This window comes from Barbus barbus (assembly GCF_936440315.1).
Source record: "Barbus barbus genome assembly, chromosome: 22".
NCBI lineage: Eukaryota > Metazoa > Chordata > Actinopteri > Cypriniformes > Cyprinidae > Barbus > Barbus barbus.
In genome coordinates, this window is record NC_136750.1 from 3454793 (window position 1) to 3474765 (window position 19973).

The 19973-nt window shown below is 40.8% G+C and overlaps 1 protein-coding gene across 3 annotated transcripts in view; it reads left to right on the forward strand.

The window, feature by feature from the left end:
* The window catches only part of LOC306888188 (A-kinase anchor protein SPHKAP), a 50108-nt gene that overhangs the window by 22757 nt on the left and 7378 nt on the right, over nucleotides 1-19973 (forward strand). For 2 of the 3 annotated variants that reach the window (XM_079446367.1, XM_079446368.1), the window contains exons 4-9: nucleotides 7191-7250; nucleotides 7667-7804; nucleotides 7901-8159; nucleotides 9492-12813; nucleotides 18728-18811; nucleotides 19225-19271. In XM_079446367.1, the coding sequence (XP_079302493.1) occupies nucleotides 7191-7250; nucleotides 7667-7804; nucleotides 7901-8159; nucleotides 9492-12813; nucleotides 18728-18811; nucleotides 19225-19271 (3910 nt within the window). Of the gene's footprint in view, nucleotides 1-7190; nucleotides 7251-7666; nucleotides 7805-7900; nucleotides 8160-9491; nucleotides 12814-13479; nucleotides 13657-18727; nucleotides 18812-19224; nucleotides 19272-19973 lie in introns of all 3 variants that reach the window. The other variant, XM_079446366.1, reaches the window with a different exon arrangement.

A 19973-nucleotide genomic window follows, 5' to 3' on the forward strand; every position in this document is an offset into this window, starting at 1 on the left:
CTTAAATAACATTCAAAAACCAACCTAGTTCAGCTGGTAACGGTTTTAGATGCTTCCACAGTAACAGTGTGAAACTTTGGAGAGAAAATACCATAGACATATATAGACGCCCTATTCGACCACTCCAGGCACGTAGATGCGGCCACCATCTTGGAACGGTATTTTTGACGTCATTCACCATACTGTAGGTTCGTACAGAGCCGTTGAGCCGTTCTGTGCAGGATTGTGGCATCTTTCGAATATTCAGTGATTACTATATGGTGAATGACGTCAAGTTCACCGCTGCAATATGGCGAACAGCTTACGTATCGCGGCCCATAGAAACAGTCGCTAATTAGGCATCTATGTATACATTTGGGCAAAAAAGTATTTAGTCAGCCACCAATTGTGCAAGTTCTCCAACTTAAAAAGATGAGAGAGGCCTGTAATTTTCATCATAGGTACACTTCAACTATGAGAGACAGAATGGGGGGAAAGAATCCAGGAAATCACATTGTAGGATTTTTAAAGAATTAATTGGTAAATTCCTCGGTAAAATAAGTATTTGGTCACCTACAAACAAGCAAGATTTCTGGCTCTCACAGACCTGTAACTTCTTCTTTAAGAGGCTCCTCTGTCCTCCACTCGTTACCTGTATTAATGGCACCTGTTTGAACTCGTTATCAGTATAAAAGACACCTGTCCACAACCTCAAACAGTCACACTCCAAACTCCACTATGGCCAAGACCAAAGAGCTGTCGAAGGACACCAGAAACAAAATTGCAGACCTGCACCAGGCTGGGAAGACTGAATCTGCAATAGGCAAGCAGCTTGGTGTGAAGAAATCAACTGTGGGAGCAATTATTAGAAAATGAAAGACATACAAGACCACTGATAATCTCCCTCGATCTGGGGCTCCACGCAAGATCTCACCCCGTGGGGTCAAAATGATCACAAGAACGGTGAGCAAAAATCCCAGAACCACACGGGGGACCTAGTGAATGACCTGCAGAGAGCTGGGACCAAAGTAACAAAGGACCAAATACTTATTTTCCACCATAATTTGCAAATAAATTCTAAAATCCTACAATGTGATTTCCTGGATTCTTTCCCCCCATTCTGTCTCTCATAGTTGAAGTGTACCTATGATGAAAATTACAGGCCTCTCTCATCTTTTTAAGTGGGAGAACTTGCACAATTGGTGGCTGACTAAACACTTTTTTTGCCCAACTGTATATATCTATGGAAAATACAACTACAGCATCACTTCCTGTACTAATTTTTCCTTGCCCTTAGCAAAAATAAAAAAATTCATGAAATGGTGAAGAATCTTCTTTAAGCAAAACTTTAAAGCAATGATACACAATGATATCTGCTCCCCAATGTCAACAAAATGATGTGATTTCTAAGGATTTTAAGAGGGGGCTTTAACTGGTTAATGGTTGCAGGCAGATCTTACCTTCAGGATGTGACAGCCATGCGTGGTCATAACCAGATGTGAATGTGCTTCCTCACTGGGCACCTAGTGAACCAAGGCTTGAGGTCTCAGGCGACGCTCACACACACAAACAAACACACACACACACACACACACACACACGTCAAAACCACAAGAACCTGAGCTCTCTGTGACGTAACGGCCTGTCAAGGGCTCTGATAACTTCAAATGACAGGACACATCACAGATTTGCGATTGGACAGGAGCGTGTGTCCGCTTTTTCACTCCTTCCATGTCCTATTTAGAGGCTCAGTGGATGTGAAAGCGCAGATCGGTGTGTGTGAACCCACTCAGTCAGAAATGATAAAGAGCACGTCTGCTCTGTTCCAGTAGTGCAATATGGCAACATCTCAAAACAACATCTTTCCACTCCCATGATCCCCAGCTTTGTTCTTTTATCTGCTTCTCTCCGTCCCTTTCCATTATTTTCATTTCTCTCTCTCTCTCTCTCTCTCTATCTCAGTGGAGTAGCGAGCAGCGAGGTGGCGGCACGTCCCAGCGGAGGTCATTTTTAGCCACGGTGGCGAGTGTCTGCCATCTCCCCTCTGATGATAATGGGTGAAATGAGTTTGTCCTTGGCAAGGACGACGCTCAGCCATCTCTGTCCTTCCATCCCTGTCTCAGTATTTCATTCCCACAAACCCTCTCCCTCCTCTTTTCCAAGCTTGTATTTCCCTCTCTCCCATCTGTCTTGCCGTCTCCCACTCCAGTGAAGAGTGAAATGTTCTAAGTTGTGAGCTGACCTCTCTAACCCAACAATTTTGAGGACTCATGTGGCGTGTGTGTAAGTGAGACAGTGACAGATCGTCTGAACTAGGGTTGTCATATCGTCAAAATATCAGTGATAAAATTATGGGCAGAGAAATGAATTGCAAGCAATAGAACCAAGATACAACTAAACAGTGCTGTAGGCATCTAATAGCAATATGAAATTGAAAAAAGTTATCAAATGTACAAAAGCATTAACTGAATTACTGGCGTAATGTTTACTGTTTATTATCAAGTAAAATTATAGAGTTATATACTAACGCTCAAAAGTTTGGGGTCTGTAAGTCTTATTTTCACCAAAACTGATTATTTGATTAAAAATACAGTAAATACTGTAATATTGTGAAATATTATTACAATTTAAAATAACTGCATTCCCTTTAAGAGTGAGTTGCGCTCACGCCATGGCGGATTCGCTATTTAAACGGCGGCATTTTAAGGCGCACAGACTGAACGCGTCTCCAGAGAGCAAACGGATCTGCTCATGCTGTATCTTATTCTGATACACGCAATGACTATCCATTATAACATTATGACATTTTTAGCCTACACAATGCGCCAACAATGCGCATGAACAAATCTCTTTTTTTTAGACCAGCACGCCCATGGGCGCAAATTAATTTCCTATTTAAAATGCATGGCGCCGCATTGCTTAATGGTAATACACAATAAACCTGCAGGTATTTTAGTCTTGTACAAAGACTAAAATTTGGTAAAAATACCAAATAATTTTAAGATGGATGCATTTTGAGCAATAGTGAGCAGAAAAACTTATATATTTAGTTAATTGTACACACACTGTGTGACCTACACGCTTCCATGACCCTGTGTGCTCAATGAATAATAAATGAAAAGTTGACATGCCACATGATGGCAGTGATCCAGACTAACATGTGACAGCAGTGGCACCTGATTGGGAAGCACAGATTGGAGCAACGGACCAGTAAAGTGAACAGTTTTAGAACAGAAGTCAATAATGAAATTGCTATTGCATTTGTATATTTCATCCAATAGACAAATTAATATGCATTGGTTTTGAGTTGGGATGTTAATTAGCGCATAATTTTTATAGGGCTGAAAAATGAATTCTTCTCACAGCGGGCAGAATGAGTTTGGGACTCCTTAACTGATATTATTTTCCCTTCATCGGTATCTTAATTATTGAAGTTCAGTCAGAGCTTGGAGTTTCTGAAGGCAAACGGAGCCAGTGATTTCATCAGTTCATTAGAACAGCACATATATTACACACAAGGAAAATAACTGGGAGGCTTTAAAAGTTAATTATTCTACTTTTTTAATTTACCATAGTTTTGTAAAAACATAGTTTTGTGGTAATCTAAAATTAAGTTTAGCTTCAGTCCCAATTACAGACAAACAAACCTAGAAAAAATATTAACAAACCTAAACCAGTTAATCGAGGTATTCTGGTTCAGGATTGAAGTAAAGGATTGTAATATACTTTACAACATGTATGTCAAAACACCATAGTTTCTAGACTTAATTTAACTACACATGCATGGTAAATCGTGTTTTGAAACACTTTCAAGTCTATGTTGGTGCCTGTTTTCTCCTGCCTTCCTTATAAATGCTGTCTGGAGTGTCGGGCCTGTTAATATTGTATTTACGCAAGTAAAGAGTCATTTGGTGTTTCTGCTCAGGTTTGTAACAGATCTTTCAAAATGCGACCGTTTAGTCACAGTCTGGTGGCCTGTGATTGGGATGTAGTATTACAGCAAATGACCAAGATGTGAGAAGCATTTCAAACTACTCGATTTGTAGTCTGTGTGACTTTAACAGGACATGATTGCACCCACAGAAATCTCTGCTGATTTCCACAGGATTGAAACCTTCATCATTCTCAAAGTTCTGTGAATTCCCATCCTTTATGTGTTTGTTTATAAAATATTCTGGACAATTTTATTATACTTGCAGCTGAAGAGGAGTGAAGTAATCAGCTATGTGTTTTACATATTACAACATATAAATCCATTCCATGAAATTGCACAGATTTTCTTCCAAAGTCAGCCTAGAAAATGCACAATAAAAAAAATCTGCAGATTTCATCTGGGCCTGGTAATAACTTTATTTATACTGGGATTTACATTGACAGCCAGAAACCATCTTATTTTGGAGAATTTACTAGAGTAGGCTATTAGAAACACATTAATCCTGTATAGTAGGATGCTTAAAAAAAGATTACAATGTAATTGCATGACACTGCAAGTTCTAAACACATCAAAACATATTTTTTTTCATTTATGAGAGAGAAAGCATCCAGTATGTGGTGTTTAAGTACACTGAAGTAAATGAATGTTATAGTGTGGTACAGAAATTCAGACAGATGGGCAATCGGACGAGATGTGCAAGTGTACAAGAATGAGCGAGCAGGAGGATTGTGTTCTGTATTGTGTTAAATTTCCACTAATTCAGTCTAATTCAGGCTCACCTGTTACCTCCCGCTTTGTCTCACTTCCTCCCTACCTTTTCCAATTTCATTTAATATACTCGTTTAACGAGTAAAGTCATCACCATAACATCACTATACTCACCTGAAGCATCTATCTCAACCTTAAAACCTTTAGCAACCTCCTCTAGTCATTCTGTAACTCTATGTCATGTTATATTCATGTGAATCAGTTTTGTTCACTCGTCGGTGATGCAAAATGTTTTTTGTCATTTCCAGAATGAGAGCTTGTGTTCAGAACGGTCTGATCAGGTTTATTTTAGCATAACGTGGATACTATTATATTTTATTAATATTTTGAATTAGTTTTAATATTTATATTTATCTTTTTTTTTCAAATATTTTTTTCAGTTTATTTTAGTACATCAAGTTCAACTAAATTTATTGTATTGAAAATAAGAAATGTTACCTTGGCAACAAAGATAAAATTATTGTTTTAGTTATCTAAAATAACCCTGGTTCAGAGAATCCAGTTTAATATTGCTAAATCGAGTATCACTGTTATTTTTTGTATTTCTTGGATTTGTAACCTATGGACAAGAATGAAATCTCAAATCAGGGTCAAAAAGGACCTCATTGCCAACATAACTAGGCATAAATATTTTTCCAAATATGATATTGCATTATATTTTTTAAAAATATATATATGCTTAAATTCTTATTCAAATGATTATTTTGTAGTTCTTACTTGCATGTTAATGAAAAACAGCGGCTATTGTGTCACTTGCTGCATCATACATGAGCTAATTTCCTTTCTGCAAATGGTACCTAGCAACTACTCAGAACACCCTAACCGTCACCTAGTCTTCGCAAACCAGCACCTTAATATCTTGCCATCTTTTGCAAGCACAATGCATATAAAAAAAAATAATTAGACCTACCATTTATTTATTTATTTTTTTTTACTACTAGGTGTGTGTGTCAGAAAAAGGCAGTGACTGAGCCACCTATCACCTAACAGTACATTAATGGTGCCACCTGACAGCTGAGACACTCCAAACCTCCAGCGCAAGATCGGTTTCTTATGTGAATATGACAGTTCAGGACAATTATGGCAGGTTACTCTCTCTCTCCCTCTTGCTCCCACTGTCTGTCTTTCGATAGCAGATGCACTCCTCAGGCCAGAACTATTAACACACTTGATACACTTAGTATATAAACACTTATGGATGCAATACATCATTTACTGTTGCATCAAGTACCAGCAGCTGGAATAAGAGAGATGAAATGCTACATCTGTGGTACCTGAGGTGAAATCCATCCTCGCTCAGAGAAACCTACAGATTCCCAAGACATTTGTCACTTATGTGATCTTAAGCGTCTTAAGTGAAGAGTGAAAGAAGAGCTCTCTCACTCACACACACAAGGACACATTTGAAACAAACATGCAACTAGCAACATAATATGCTTTTAAGATACCGATGAGTCATCAGAATCAGTAAGGTGCAGCCTCTGTGTGTATGTGTGTGTGAGAGAAAGTCAATGTGCCCACATTAAAGAACCAATTAAAACTCTCAAAATCAAAACGATGTGAAGTGAATAGAGTGATGTGAGAGATGAACGCAGATGAAAAAGAGAGTGAAAAAGCTTTGTTTAACAGTGAAGAGTGATAAATAAACGATAAGTGCTGTTCAAGCTGTGTAAACATTAGAGAAAGAGACAAAGGTTTTTATATGCAATGGCTTAAAGTGGCCCAACCTGTATGCTTTTATTTTGTCAGTGGAACACAAAAGAAGAAATCTTTTCCATACAATGGCAGATCATAGTGGCACAGCTGTCAAACCCGACAAAAAAACACCATAAAATTACCATAAAAGTGGTCCGTGTGAGTCGTGCACTGTATTCCAAGTCTTCTGAAGCTCAACAGTAGTTACGTGAGAGGAAAAGACTTAACATTTAAAGGGGGAATTCACCTCTGGTAAGATGGGCTTATAATCAAACTTGGCTGTCTATGCAGCAGATTTTGTTTTTTAATTGGTGTTACACGACCAGAAGAAACATAGAAAAACAGCAGTACCTGATCCGTTTGCCAGTGGTTGAGTATACAAAAATGCGGATGTTTGATCTGTAGTTTTAACAAAAGCCCTGGAGCTCACAAAAGTGATTTTGTGTCATCCAATGGACCTTGTGCAAATAACATAGAGAAACAATACACATTTTGTATTTACATATACTACTGACATCGTAACATTACAAAATTGGTTGAAACTCTGTGAACTTGTCCTTAAAGTCATTATTCACTGCATTCAGTGCAAATGTGGCACTTTTAGACAACACTGCAGGAGATTTGACATGTTGTAAATGAAAGTGATGAATATGCAGAATAAAGAATGACATTTGAAAGCTGCGACAGATGAGAAGATTTTCAGTGCTGCTGTTGTGTGTCCTCCTGTATGTACTTTTGGCACGCTGTGTTTGTACAGATACTTTACTTTTCAGGTATGTGCTTATTTCTCTAAGCTCGGTCTCTCTCTTTCCAGATCTGCTTTGTAAACCTGGACAGACACACGGCTGAACGGCATGATGACAGCTATGTTAAGGTGGGTTGAGATTATCTTTCCTTTCTTTAAAGATATGAAAATGTGGGTTTGATTCCCAGGGAATGAATGCATATACTGCTATGTAAAAAAAAAACAAAAAAACATTGCTTGCTTTGGATGAAAGCATCTGCAAAATTTTAAACAATTACTAATAAATAGTCTAGTGTTTTGTCACTCCCAGTTGAATTTATCATTAATATCCAAATAAATATCCACCCCCCTCTGCCCTTCTCATTTCTAATTAATTTAAAGTTAATAACAAATATATGAATGTCTTTCATCATTTCCTAAGCGTACGACATAAACAATGTTTCATCTAATTAAAAGGGAAATTAGAAACAATACAAATTACCAAGATGATACAAGCAAAGACCCACATTTATGTGACTTGAATATTAGCATAAATTTCCCCACAGAAACTGGCCTCGGTGTGCCCAGAGCTGCCACGGTTAATTGAGTCTCTCGGAGTGCGGCAACCTAAAGAAAATGAGATTCTGCTTCTCAGCAGCCTAGAGTCACCGGACTCCTGCCAGCATGACCCTAGCCACCCACAGGTAGGATATGAATATAGACCGGAACATCTGACATCATTTTACAGTTTACAGTCTACCTGGTTGAACTGTGTTTGTGTTTATGTATGTGTATCTCAGAGCCAGAAAACAGCGGATGTCTGTCTGGTGCATTGTTCCTGTGGGCGCCGCTCAACCCAAACCAACAGTGTCATTTTTGAGATCAACAAATTCCTGATTGGACTGCAGTCAGGGCAAGAGAGGCAGAGGCATAGCCGATTGGCTGGTCAGCGGGCTGCTGAAGATGACACCAACCGCTCTGTGTCATCCATAGAAGAAGACTTCCTCACTGCCTCTGAGCAGCTTGGGGAAGACAGCGAGGATGACCCATTCAGAAATGGTAAACAGTGCATCCATCTACCAGAAATCCTATTCCACCCAGAAATCCAGTCATTGTATTTCCATATCTTATCTTTTGTATAGTATTTTCTGTCCTTGCTGCTCGTATGTAATGAGAAAACTCAAATTCAGTGCAGCTCTGGCACTTTGACTGCATCTTCCCTCCTGTCCACCTTGTGAATAGACGGAAAATTGCTTGAATTATGGCTGAAAGAGCATTTATGTCTGTGAGCTTGCTTCGATAAGAGTGGCCCTATTTGGAGGACTGTTTGGGAGTGTTTCCACCCCAAGGCTATTTCTTAGTTTAGTAACACAATGTAGCCCTAGTCTCTACCAATGAGATTATGGTTTTCCAAACAATTTGGGCATGTCAAATAAATTTGCATCCATAAAAGCATATAAATAAAGTCTTTAGTTTTGCCTTTGGGAATAATTTGGATCTCGACTTCTGTCTAGGTTGCACTGCTTATAATAATCTTAATCAGAACTGCAATCTGCTATACTTATTTAGATACAAAGTAACCAAGCAACAGCATGGATGCACAAGAACATACAGCAGTGAAACAATTAATTCACTTCAGTCTATGTTAATGAGTATGTGTGTGATAGAGAGAGACAAACGGGAAGAATAACAAAACATTTTATGAAGGTTGTTTTTGGGAATATGCCATGGAGGACTCCCTAACAAAGAAGCACTGTCCCCAAAATGTCTTGTGCATTTCCTTTGTGCATGTCTGAAAGCTTGTTTGTCTTGCATTATTCTGTGCTACTACTTTGGCCTCTAACAGTAAGCCAAACCCATGAATGTCTACATGTGGCGATACTCGCCCCAAATATTAAAGAGACAAGATACACTGGGCTCTACTGGGCTAATCTATAATGAATCTCTCATATGAAATTAGAAGTAACACTGCGTGAAGGTTATGCTCTCCTCAAAGACAATGTAATATTCATAATCATATCAGCCCAGATATAGATCTGCATTTGTATGGTCTTGGTTATGGAAAAGGAAAAATGGATACAAATACAACAGTGTGCTATGGACCCTCACTATATCCATTGGACATAGCAGGCGACAGGAGAGGATAAATCTTGACACTTTTTACCTCCTTTCTCAGTTTTGTCCTTTATTTTCACTCACACTTCCTCATATCTCCTTCTCCATATCTATGACTTGGCCTGTGAATGGGCTTCATTTACATGTGCATAAAATTTGGCTTTTTGTATAGGATTATGAAACGGTTTTCAGAGGTCTGGCTTTAATCTATTTCCTCCCTCTCTGTGCCCCCACCCCATTTCTTACTAAAAATGCCACATGTCTGTCTTTCTGCAGATCCTGAGATTTCCATCATGCCCGAGTCGATTAAGGTGTTGAGAGCAGCCCACGCTCAAAGAAGGAGTGAAATAGAGAGAGAGGATAGTGAGGACTCCGAGACCCTCTGCCCCTCTTCCAACTCCCAAAAGCTTTCAAGAACATATTCCGCCCCCTCAAGAGGCCCACCTGCTACCCCCAAAAAAGTCAGTCGTCACACTAGCGAGTCAGCCGGTCACTATGCTACCAATCTGGCTGAGTCAGTCCTGCAGGATGCTTTTATTCATTTGTCACAAGACGAACCTTCTTTTGTCACGGAGGCAGCGGTGAGTGTGTCCACCACCTCGCAGCACTCAAGTGATATAAGCCATTCCAGTGAAGAGCCACGGAGGGCTCGAGCCTGCTCTTTTGAACTTCCTAAAATCGTGATTGTCCAGAGTCCTGACAACAGTGAGGAGGTAACAGAGTGGCCGGAATCTCAGTCACATGGGACAACAGAGCATGATAGTGGAAATAGGACCAAAACAATGCACAACTCGGCAATTGGACACGCCGTCAAGCCAGTGGAAATAGCTTTAGCATGTGCTGCGAGTGTCATCGGTACCATTACCACCCCTCAGGTCACAGAACAACTCACACTGGAGTCAGGAGAAGAAGATGAGTGTGAGGATGAAGAAGAAGAGAGTGAGGCAGAACAAGGGGAGTATTCGTTTTCCTCTGCAGTATGTGGAATGTCTCAGGTCGCTGGAGCCGTAGCCGTGGTAGATCTAGCAGATGACTCTGGGGATAATGATGACTCGACAGACATCTACTCTGCCTCTATGGGACTTCTGTCAGTTGCCCAAGCTTCAACTGCAGTGCCTCTCCACTGTAGCATTGCAGAGGGCACCAGCGTCGAGGCTTTCAGAGCCAATGTTGCTGAAGTTCTCCTCAGGGAAGCTTCAGCTGTACTCACACACAGACAAAGTTACTCAAGCATTGCAAACTTCCTTGAGACCACACATAACAAAATAGTGGATGGCATCACAAATCCAAGAAGGCCCTATCAGGAACAACAGGATCTTGATAACTTTACCCAGGAAATATCAGATAATATCTTTCAGTATGCCCTTGAGAAGGCTGAGAAGAGAAAAGAGCTTGAGGGTCCTGGCAAAGATGCCCCAAACATCGAGGGTTTCCTCTTGGATTGTGTTAATAATTTGCTCTTTGATGTCTTAAGTGTAACATCAAGGAAAATCAGTGACATTTCAAAATGTAACATGGGATCATGTGACAGGCAAGAAGGCAGCATCAGCTTTAGGGAGTATGAGGCTGATACCAAGTCTGGCAGAGAAGCATTGAGCCAATTACAGCATTTGATTGAGCCAAGCCAGGCTTATAATCATGGCGAGAGGCGAAATAGTGTGGAGAAGTTGTCTGCTATCATAGGGAAGAGAGAGAGAGAGCAAAAGCACGTACAGGAAGAGAGAGAAAGCGAGCCAAAACTGAAAGAACCCTACAGACTTACTCTGAACAGAGTGACTGCCATGGTCAAAGAGCAGTCTGACCTGGGCAGAATTGACAAGAACGCAGACTCTGTGCTCCCTTCAGCTGAAAGCTCACCACTTCACATGCCACGAGGGAGGGCAGGAGGAGAGAGCGAGACCAGGCAGCAGTCTTTATCGTCCTCCTCAGGAGCACTTGTGGCACTTAAAATGGATTCATGTGATATCAGAACTCCTGTCACATGCTTCGCTGAAGACTTGGCGACCACGGTGGTCTCCATGGCTACAGAGCTAGCAGCAATATGCCTGGAGAACTCCAGCGGAAAGCAGCCGTGGTTCTGCGCCTTAAAGGGTGGTTCAGAAGGTCCAGAGGGACTGCTTCTGCCCTGCCGCACAGCCGCAGCCCTCCGCCGGAAAGAAACGCAAAATGGCACCACAGTCACCAAGAAACACAGACCTCCACGTCTCAGTGAAATCAAACGTAAAACTGAAGAACAGCCCGAACTCATGGAGCGCCTGGTCAACCGTGTCGTGGACGAAACTGTCAATCTAGACGAACCTGCCACCTCTGATCCATTTGCACTCTTTGCGTCAGAGGTCACAGCCAGGATAATGAACTGCCCAGAATTGAGTGTGGTGGACACTTCCAAATCTGGCCAGTCGTCTCGCAGCCGCCTGCAGTGTGAGAGATGGAGCAGCAGGGGCAAAGCGTCAAGCTACGAGAGCATTCCAGAGGAGGATGCAGATCCCTCCGGAACAGCAAACACTTTGGGACCAGGAAACAGGCTTGGGCATAATTTAAGCAGAGGTAGCTCTATCTCCAAGCAATCCAGCTGTGAGAGCATTACGGATGAGTTTTCTCGGTTCATGGTGAACCAGATGGAGACAGAAGGTCGAGGGTTTGACCTTCTGCTGGACTACTATGCTGGGAAAAATGCCAGCAGCATCCTTGCAGCAGCTGTTCAGCAAGCTGCCAGTAAAAAAAATGGACACCTCAATGTGCGCACATCATCTTGTCTCTCTAAGCAGTCTAGCACTGAGAGTATCACTGAGGAATTTTATCGCTTCATGCTAAAAGACATGGACAAGGATAACAAGGACTACAATCTGACCAAGACCAAAGAGTGGAGTAATAGCTTATTACCCCCGTCCCCCAGAACCCCATTTTGTATCCGTCAATCTTCTGTTCCTGACAGGCGATCCTCAGATTCCAGACTAACTGTAAACTCACCCATCAAGGCCAATTCATTTGATGGTTTTGCTCGAAATGTACACGGAGACTCGCTCAACATCTATCCAACCAACTCTGTGTCGTCAACGGGACTCTGCAAGTCTGATTCATGCTTGTATAAGCGTGGCCAAACGGACCAAATCACAGACATGCTGATTCACGAAACCTGGGCCAGCTCTATCGAGTCTCTAATGCGCAAGAATAAGATAATAGCGGAGCCCTCAGAGGACAGTGTGGAGCTTGATTCAGCAGACTCGCAGCCACATGTACAGCTCTTTGCTAACCGTCTAGCGACAGACATCGTAGAGAGTGGCAAGTCCCTGCTTGGAGGCCAGCAGGACGGCGTTGTGGCTGCTTGTCAAGTTCCAGTTGGAGAAAGGAGACACGGCTTTAAGCAGTCTCGTGGAAACCGGCCAAGTGTAGAGCATCAAGAAAATTGCGGTAGCTCTCACAGTTCATCCTGTGTGAGGCAAGCGTGGCGTGGGCAGAGGGAGGTGCCTGTGATCCACATCGAACCAGATCAAAGAGAAGAGGCCTCAGAAGACAGGGGGAGGCCCCACCACACAGAAGTGCCTCATCAGATCCAGCCACAAAGTGTCAAAGAGAATGAGACAGCAACCAAAAGCAGGTACATAATATCACCCACATCCTTTGTTTCAGAGGCTAAGCCATAGTTCTCATAACTGCTCACAGCACAGTGTGTGCGAGAATGAAGTTGGTAAGAAATTTTTCTTCAATTGTATTATACCCTGATTTTACCACGCCAGTGGGTGTGCCAAAGAGGGAATGATGAAGTAAACACTGATCTGTGTCTGTGAAGGCAGTCTTGTGCTGATGTATTAATCTTTATTATGCAATGAAGAGAAGGAAGTACAAAATGAATTGTTTTGGCTGTCAATAAAAGCTGTTTTTGGACTAACAAGAATGTTTAGAAACTTACAGTGTTTTTCTATAGTACAGTGACTTCTTATAGATCATGGAGAATTCTCAATTCATGACCCCTTTTTCAGAAGATAACACAAAACATGTTGCTTCATGTATTGTCACACATGGTGTTTATAAAACCAAACAGCACATCTCTGATAAGGGGTTCTCCTCTGTAACATCCATTTTTGCCTACACTGCTAAACAAAACAAAAATAGAGAAACATAGATTGACATTATAGATATGTTCCCTTGGTTTTTCCTTTTCTTGACCCAGGCTCTGGACAGTAAAGGATGCTTTGGGGCAAAATTAGCATTACTGGCTCATTGTGACACTGCAGTTTTGCCGTGTGTCCTCTTTCCCCCTCAGCAGTGACAAAGACAGGGCCTCCTCAGTGGCCACAGCACCCTCTGCAGGTGTGGAGGTGGAGCGACGCTCTCTCAGCGCTAGCAGTGAGGAAAGTGGTTCAGGCAGCTGGGCCCAGATTGCCCCTGAAGACGACCCTCAGGAGGAGACCACCAGTAGCTTTATCCAGCTAAGCGAGGGGTCAGTCTTCCAGTAGACCATCATGCCTTGCTGGACAGTGTGGCTTCTCCATTTGGCTTTTCATTAAGCTACATGTGCTAGATGCAATCCTTGACAGCGCTGGGCACGTCCAGAGCACAGTGTAGCACCCATTTGCGAGTCTGCGTTCCTCATCTTTAAAGTAACAATTTATTAAATTAGAGCTCCGATGAGAGTTAAGCATTAAAGCACTTACTTTGCCCTCACTGTATAACTAATATAACAGTTTTGACATATCTTAATTGATATTAATGTAATGTGGCTTATGTGATTAGTCCTCAGCCAGATGGTGTTGTCTTTAAAGTCTGTAGCTTGGCCCTTACTTTACTGTCTAGCACACAAATGCACAGACACAGTGATACAGAATCAGACATAATGGCTTAAAGAGACATGCACATACATAGAATAAATATAAGAAAATTGCCTACTAGACGTTCATGTCATTCCTGTTATGTAGCACTTTTTGAGCTCTGTAAGTTTTAGAAAATGAATATGCTGGTGTTGTAATTTATAGTTTATTCCAGACTTTCCGTAGTGCTCTGCCTACGCTGAGGCACTTAAAGACTTTATTCATTTTAAAGGGATAGTTCACCCAAAACCTTTAATTTGATGTTTATCTGCTTACCCCAAGGGCATCCAGGATGTAGGTGACTTTGTTTCTTCAGTAGAACACAAACTAAGATTTTTAACTCAAACCATTGCAGTCTGTCAGTCATATAATGTCAGTCAATGGTATTCACGGCTTTGAGAGTAAAAAAAAACAAAACATACACAAACAGAACCTAATTAAAACCTGCAGCTCATGACGATACATTGAGGTCTAAAGACAGAAAACGATCGGTCTGTGGAAGAAACTGAACAGTATTTATATTGTTTTTTACCTCTGATCTGCTGTACTGTCCAACTCTCCTGAGCGCGTTCACACCAGCCGACGCGTGACGCATCTTCTTCTTCTTGCTTTACGGCGGATCGCAGACTTAGAAGTGCATTACCGCCACCTATCTCTCAAATGTACCATTAACACTCCTAATTGAGATTGTAATTGAGAAAGTGTGTCAATGGTCCATTTGAGAGATAGGTGGTGGAAATGCACTTATAAGTCATATAAGAAGAAGACGCGTCACGCGCCAGCTGGCGTGAAAGCGCTCAGGACAGCGACATAAAAAACGATATAAATACTGTTCAGTTTCTTGCACAGACCGATCGTTTTGTGTCTTTAGACCTCAATGTATCGACACGAGCCGCAGGGTTTAATTTGGTTTTGTCTGTGTATGTTTTTTGTTTTTTTCTCTCAAAGCCGTGGGTCCCATTGACTGGCATTAAATGACTGACAGACTGCAACTGTTTGAGTTAAAAATCTTAGTTCGTGTTCTACTGAAGAAACAAAGTCACCTACATCCTGGATGCCCTTGGGGTAAGCAGATAAACATCAAATTTTCATTTTTGGGTGAACTATCCCTTTAACTTATTTACACAATGGCAAGAAAATTATTTAGGGATATCTAACAGAACAGAAGCCAATATAGTCAGTTCAGAGTTAGATTACATGAGGCTGTCAGCTTTGTTCATTTGGACATTTTTTTTAACCATCTTTTGAAATCCTGATTGTATTATGTAATTTGAACAAAATGGATTGTTTTATTAACCAACATCAAATCCTTTGCTGATACATTATAATCAAGTATTTTTCCCATAAAATTCAATGTCACTTTGTGAAAGATAATGTCATGAATAACTTTTTTAGTTAATGGGATATTTCAAAAGTGGAAGCAAAGTTGAGGACATATATAAAACAAATAGCGATATTGGGCAGAAAACATAGCTGAAAATGTATTATTAAAATTAAAACCATTAAAAAATTTTTTTTTGTTAAATGACATAAATAAATAAATAAAATATACATATACATATAAAAAAGTATTATTATTGTAGGTAGTTGCAGCATTTCTCATTTTCATTTAGTTTAACTTGATGTTCTAACGTGAACTAAAATGAAATGTATTTTAATAAAAATGGTATTATATTAAAATTAAAAAAAAAATCAATAATAAAAATGACAAAAACACAAAAGTACTAAAACTTTAATCAAAATTAAAATGAAAAAATGTATAAATAAAAACTAAAGCAAAATATTATCATTTAAGTATGTAATAAATCTATATAGATCTATGATTATAAAACTATTATAGTATCTCAGTGATATTAAAACAGCACTGATTTAAACTTAATTGTGATACAACTCCTAATTTTCAATTTAATATTTTATGCTATATGTCTTAAGGTATACACTCACCTAAAGGATTATTAGGAACACCATACTAATACTGTGTTTGACCCCCTTTCGCCTTCAGAACTGCCTTAATTCTACGTGGCATTGATTCTACAAGGTGCTGAAAGCATTCTTTAGAAATGTTGGCCCATATTGATAGGATAGCATCTTGCAGTTGATGGAGATTTGTGGGATGCACATCCAGGGCACGAAGCTCCCGTTCCACCACATCCCAAAGATGCTCTATTGGGTTGAGATCTGGTGACTGTGGGGGCCATTTTAGTACAGTGAACTCATTGTCATGTTCAAGAAACCAATTTGAAATGATTCGAGCTTTGTGACATGGTGCATTATCCTGCTGGAAGTAGCCATCAGAGAATGGGTACATGGTGGTCATAAAGGGATGGACATGGTCGGAAACAATGCTCAGGTAGGCCGTGGCATTTAAACGATGCCCAATTGGCACTAAGGGTCCTAAAGTGTGCCAAGAAAACATCCCCCGCACCATTACACCACCACCACCAGCCTGCACAGTGGTAACAAGGCATGATGGATCCATGTTCTCATTCTGTTTACGCCAAATTCTGACTCTACCATCTGAATGTCTCAAAAGAAATCGAGACTCATCAGACCAGGCAACATTTTTCCAGTCTTCAACCGTCCAATTTTGGTGAGCTCGTGCAAATTGTAGCCTCTTTTTCCTATTTGTAGTGGAGATGAGTGGTACCCGGTGGGGTCTTCTGCTGTTGTAGCCCATCCGCCTCAAGGTTGTGCGTGTTGTGGCTTCACAAATGCTTTGCTGCATACCTCGGTTGTAACGAGTGGTTATTTCAGTCAAAGTTGCTCTTCTATCAGCTTGAATCAGTCGGCCCATTCTCCTCTGACCTCTAGCATCAACAAGGCATTTTCGCCCACAGGACTGCGGCATACTGGATGTTTTCCCTTTTCACACCATTCTTTGTAAACCCTAGAAATGGTTGTGCGTGAAAATCCCAGTAACTGAGCAGATTGTGAAATACTCAGACCGGCCCGTCTGGCACCAACAACCATGCCACGCTCAAAATTGCTTAAATCACCTTTCTTTCCCATTCTGACATTCAGTTTGGAGTTCAGGAGATTGTCTTGACCAGGACCACACCCCTAAATGCATTGAAGCAACTGCCATGTGATTGGTTGATTAGATAATTGCATTAATGAGAAATTGAACAGGTGTTCCTAATAATCCTTTAGGTGAGTGTATATGATAGAGACATGAAAATGTTCTGCATAACAGGAATGATCTATTTGTTTTCACATCTGACTATTTCCCTTCACACACACACACAGATGTAAAAACACTCTAAGCCAGTTCCTGAGGTAGTGTAACTCTCTGAAGTGAGAGAGATTCCATTTGCGAGTCTAGGCCAGCACAGCTGTGTGAGTAAACGGCTCTGACAGCGTGACTGGAGTCTGGAGCAGAGCTCTCACCCAAAGGCTCCACAGTGCTTATAGTCCTGACAGGATGTGCCTCACACTGACAGGCAGGTGCCATATGTCACATCCTGTTGACTCTAGTCTAGAATGAAAAGGATGTAATGGGTGTGCGAGTCCCTCTTGCTGATTGAATCATGCCCAGCCTGCCACGCTCACTGACGCTTCCTAACCTGCGCCAACTCAACGTCATCCTCACTTACCCAAGTGTAGGTATCCAGCCCTTCGCCTCCATCTGGCTTTAACCCCCACTTCATTGTCTTTCTACCCTGTCGGGGGGAAAGGTTACTCTATGCTTGTTCATCCAGCTGTTGCCGGTACGGGCACAGGTGGCTCACGTTCATAGTCATCAGCTGGCAGTGAGCTGCCGGTGATGCCCATGCTAATGAATCTCATGCCAATGCTCATGCCTACTCGCTTTACTCGAAGCCCCGCTGCTGTCCACGGCTTAGTGATCATCGCTGAGAAAATTCACACTGAATGTTCACACTCTTACAGATCCAACAAGAGAAAGCAAAGAAAGAGCACCAGTCAAAATTTGGAACAAATAAGACTTTTTAATGTTGCTTAAAGAAGCCAAGGCTGCATTTATTTGATTAGTAAAAATATTAATATTGTGAAATATTATTATAATTTAAAAGAACTGTTTTCTATTTGAATATATTTTAAAATGTCTTTTTTTTCCTGTGATGCAAAACTGAATTTTCAGCATCATTACTCCAGTCTTTAGTGTGGCATGATCCTTCAGAAATCAGCTGATTTGCTGCTTGAGAAACATTTTTGATTATTATCAGTGTACAGTTGCAGTACAGATGCAGTACCATTCAAAAGTTTGAGGTAAGTATGCATTAAATTGACCAAAAGTGACAGTAAAGATTTTTTAATTTAAGATTTTTCAAATAAATGCTGTTCTTTTGAATTTTCTACTCATCAAAGTGATTTCCACAAAAACATTAAATAGCAACATTTTCAACATTGATACAAATAAACATTATTCATAATTGAGTACCAGAAGTAATTGCTAAGCATATTAGATTGATTTCTGAAGGATCGTGTGACACTGAAGTCTGTAGCAATGATGGTGAAAATTCAGCTTTGCATCACAGAAATAAATAATATTTTAAAATACATTCAAATACAAAAAAGTTATTTTGAATTGTAAGAATATTTCACAATATTATTGTTCTAACTCGATGCAACTTTGAGGAGCATAAAAAGCATTCAAAAATTAAAAAGTCATAATTATTCCAAACCTTTGACTGGTAGGGAATGTGTACACATTTATCTTTTTATGTGCATGTGTGTGTGTTTCAGAAATGGAAATAGCAGCGCCTCTAGTCTGGGATTGGCAGACCTGGAGGGCTTTCTAGACTACTCCATCTCCAGCAACCTAATCAGGTATCCAACAGCAACACGCTAACCGCAGCACACTTAGAAATACTCGCTCAGAGCAGCGAGTGTCAAGCGCTCATCCATGAACCAGAGCGCTGTCCAAATCCTCACATCTGCAGCTCCCCTCGTGAGGATACGGCCACAGTTAGAGGACGAGAAATTAAAGTCAAACTTGGATCACATTCTGTCATATTAGAGTGATGTATGTAAATGTGCTCAGTTTGGTGTGTCTGGGAACCGTCTCAAACAAGAACAGTTCTAATGGGCTTTGTCGCCAAAAGCCTTCAGTCATTTACTATTTTGAGCCCTAATTAGATGAGTGCAATATAGTCATGGCCCCTGAGAGGCTCCATGAGGTGACTGGAACATGGCCAGCATTGCTCTATACAGCATGATAATGATAGTGTCTCTGTTTGCAGCGAGGACAGAGAGAGGAAGGCGTCACATTGTCAGGATCAGACGGACGGTGAGTGATCCAGCCCTCTACATGCACGCATACATATTTGAATGAAAGATCATTCATCGCTGAAACTTCACAACTGTGTTTGGAGTTAAAAGGAAATCATGCTATGGCTGCTCTTCACACTTCTGCGCTAATGTATTCAATCTGAAGCCGTTTCTCATTTTCTGTCACTCTGATAGTTTATATAAATGTTACATGTTGTTCTCGAGAGTGAACGTCATGTTATTTCTCTGTGAATGAGGATTTGTAGATATTTAAGGGGCACCCACTCACTTGGAGCCCTCGATGAGATACTTTTTCAACTTTAGTTGTTCTTCATGCAAATTGTGATATAGGATAGTCTCTAGAACTTGATTTGGGAGTTATTGAATGTAATTATTCAAATGCATTTGGCTCTGAAATCTGAGGGGGCAGCGTGAGTGGGCGGGATGCTTCTGAGCCAAAATTTAACATGATGCATTGCGGGAACAAACAAACAAACATTGCAATAGGCTGCAAAATTAATCAAAATACAACCAGCGTCATGCAAATGCAAAATAAATAAATGTGTTGCGTGTTTCAGAGTGAAGCGTGGCACTGTGTTCCTTTACACATGAGCAGCTCGTGATCTGCTGGTGCTTGCAGCGTCTCAGAGAGGCTCGGTTCACAGAAAATGCTGCTCCACATCAACCCATCTCTGCTTTAGCTTTGAGTTTGGGTCATTTA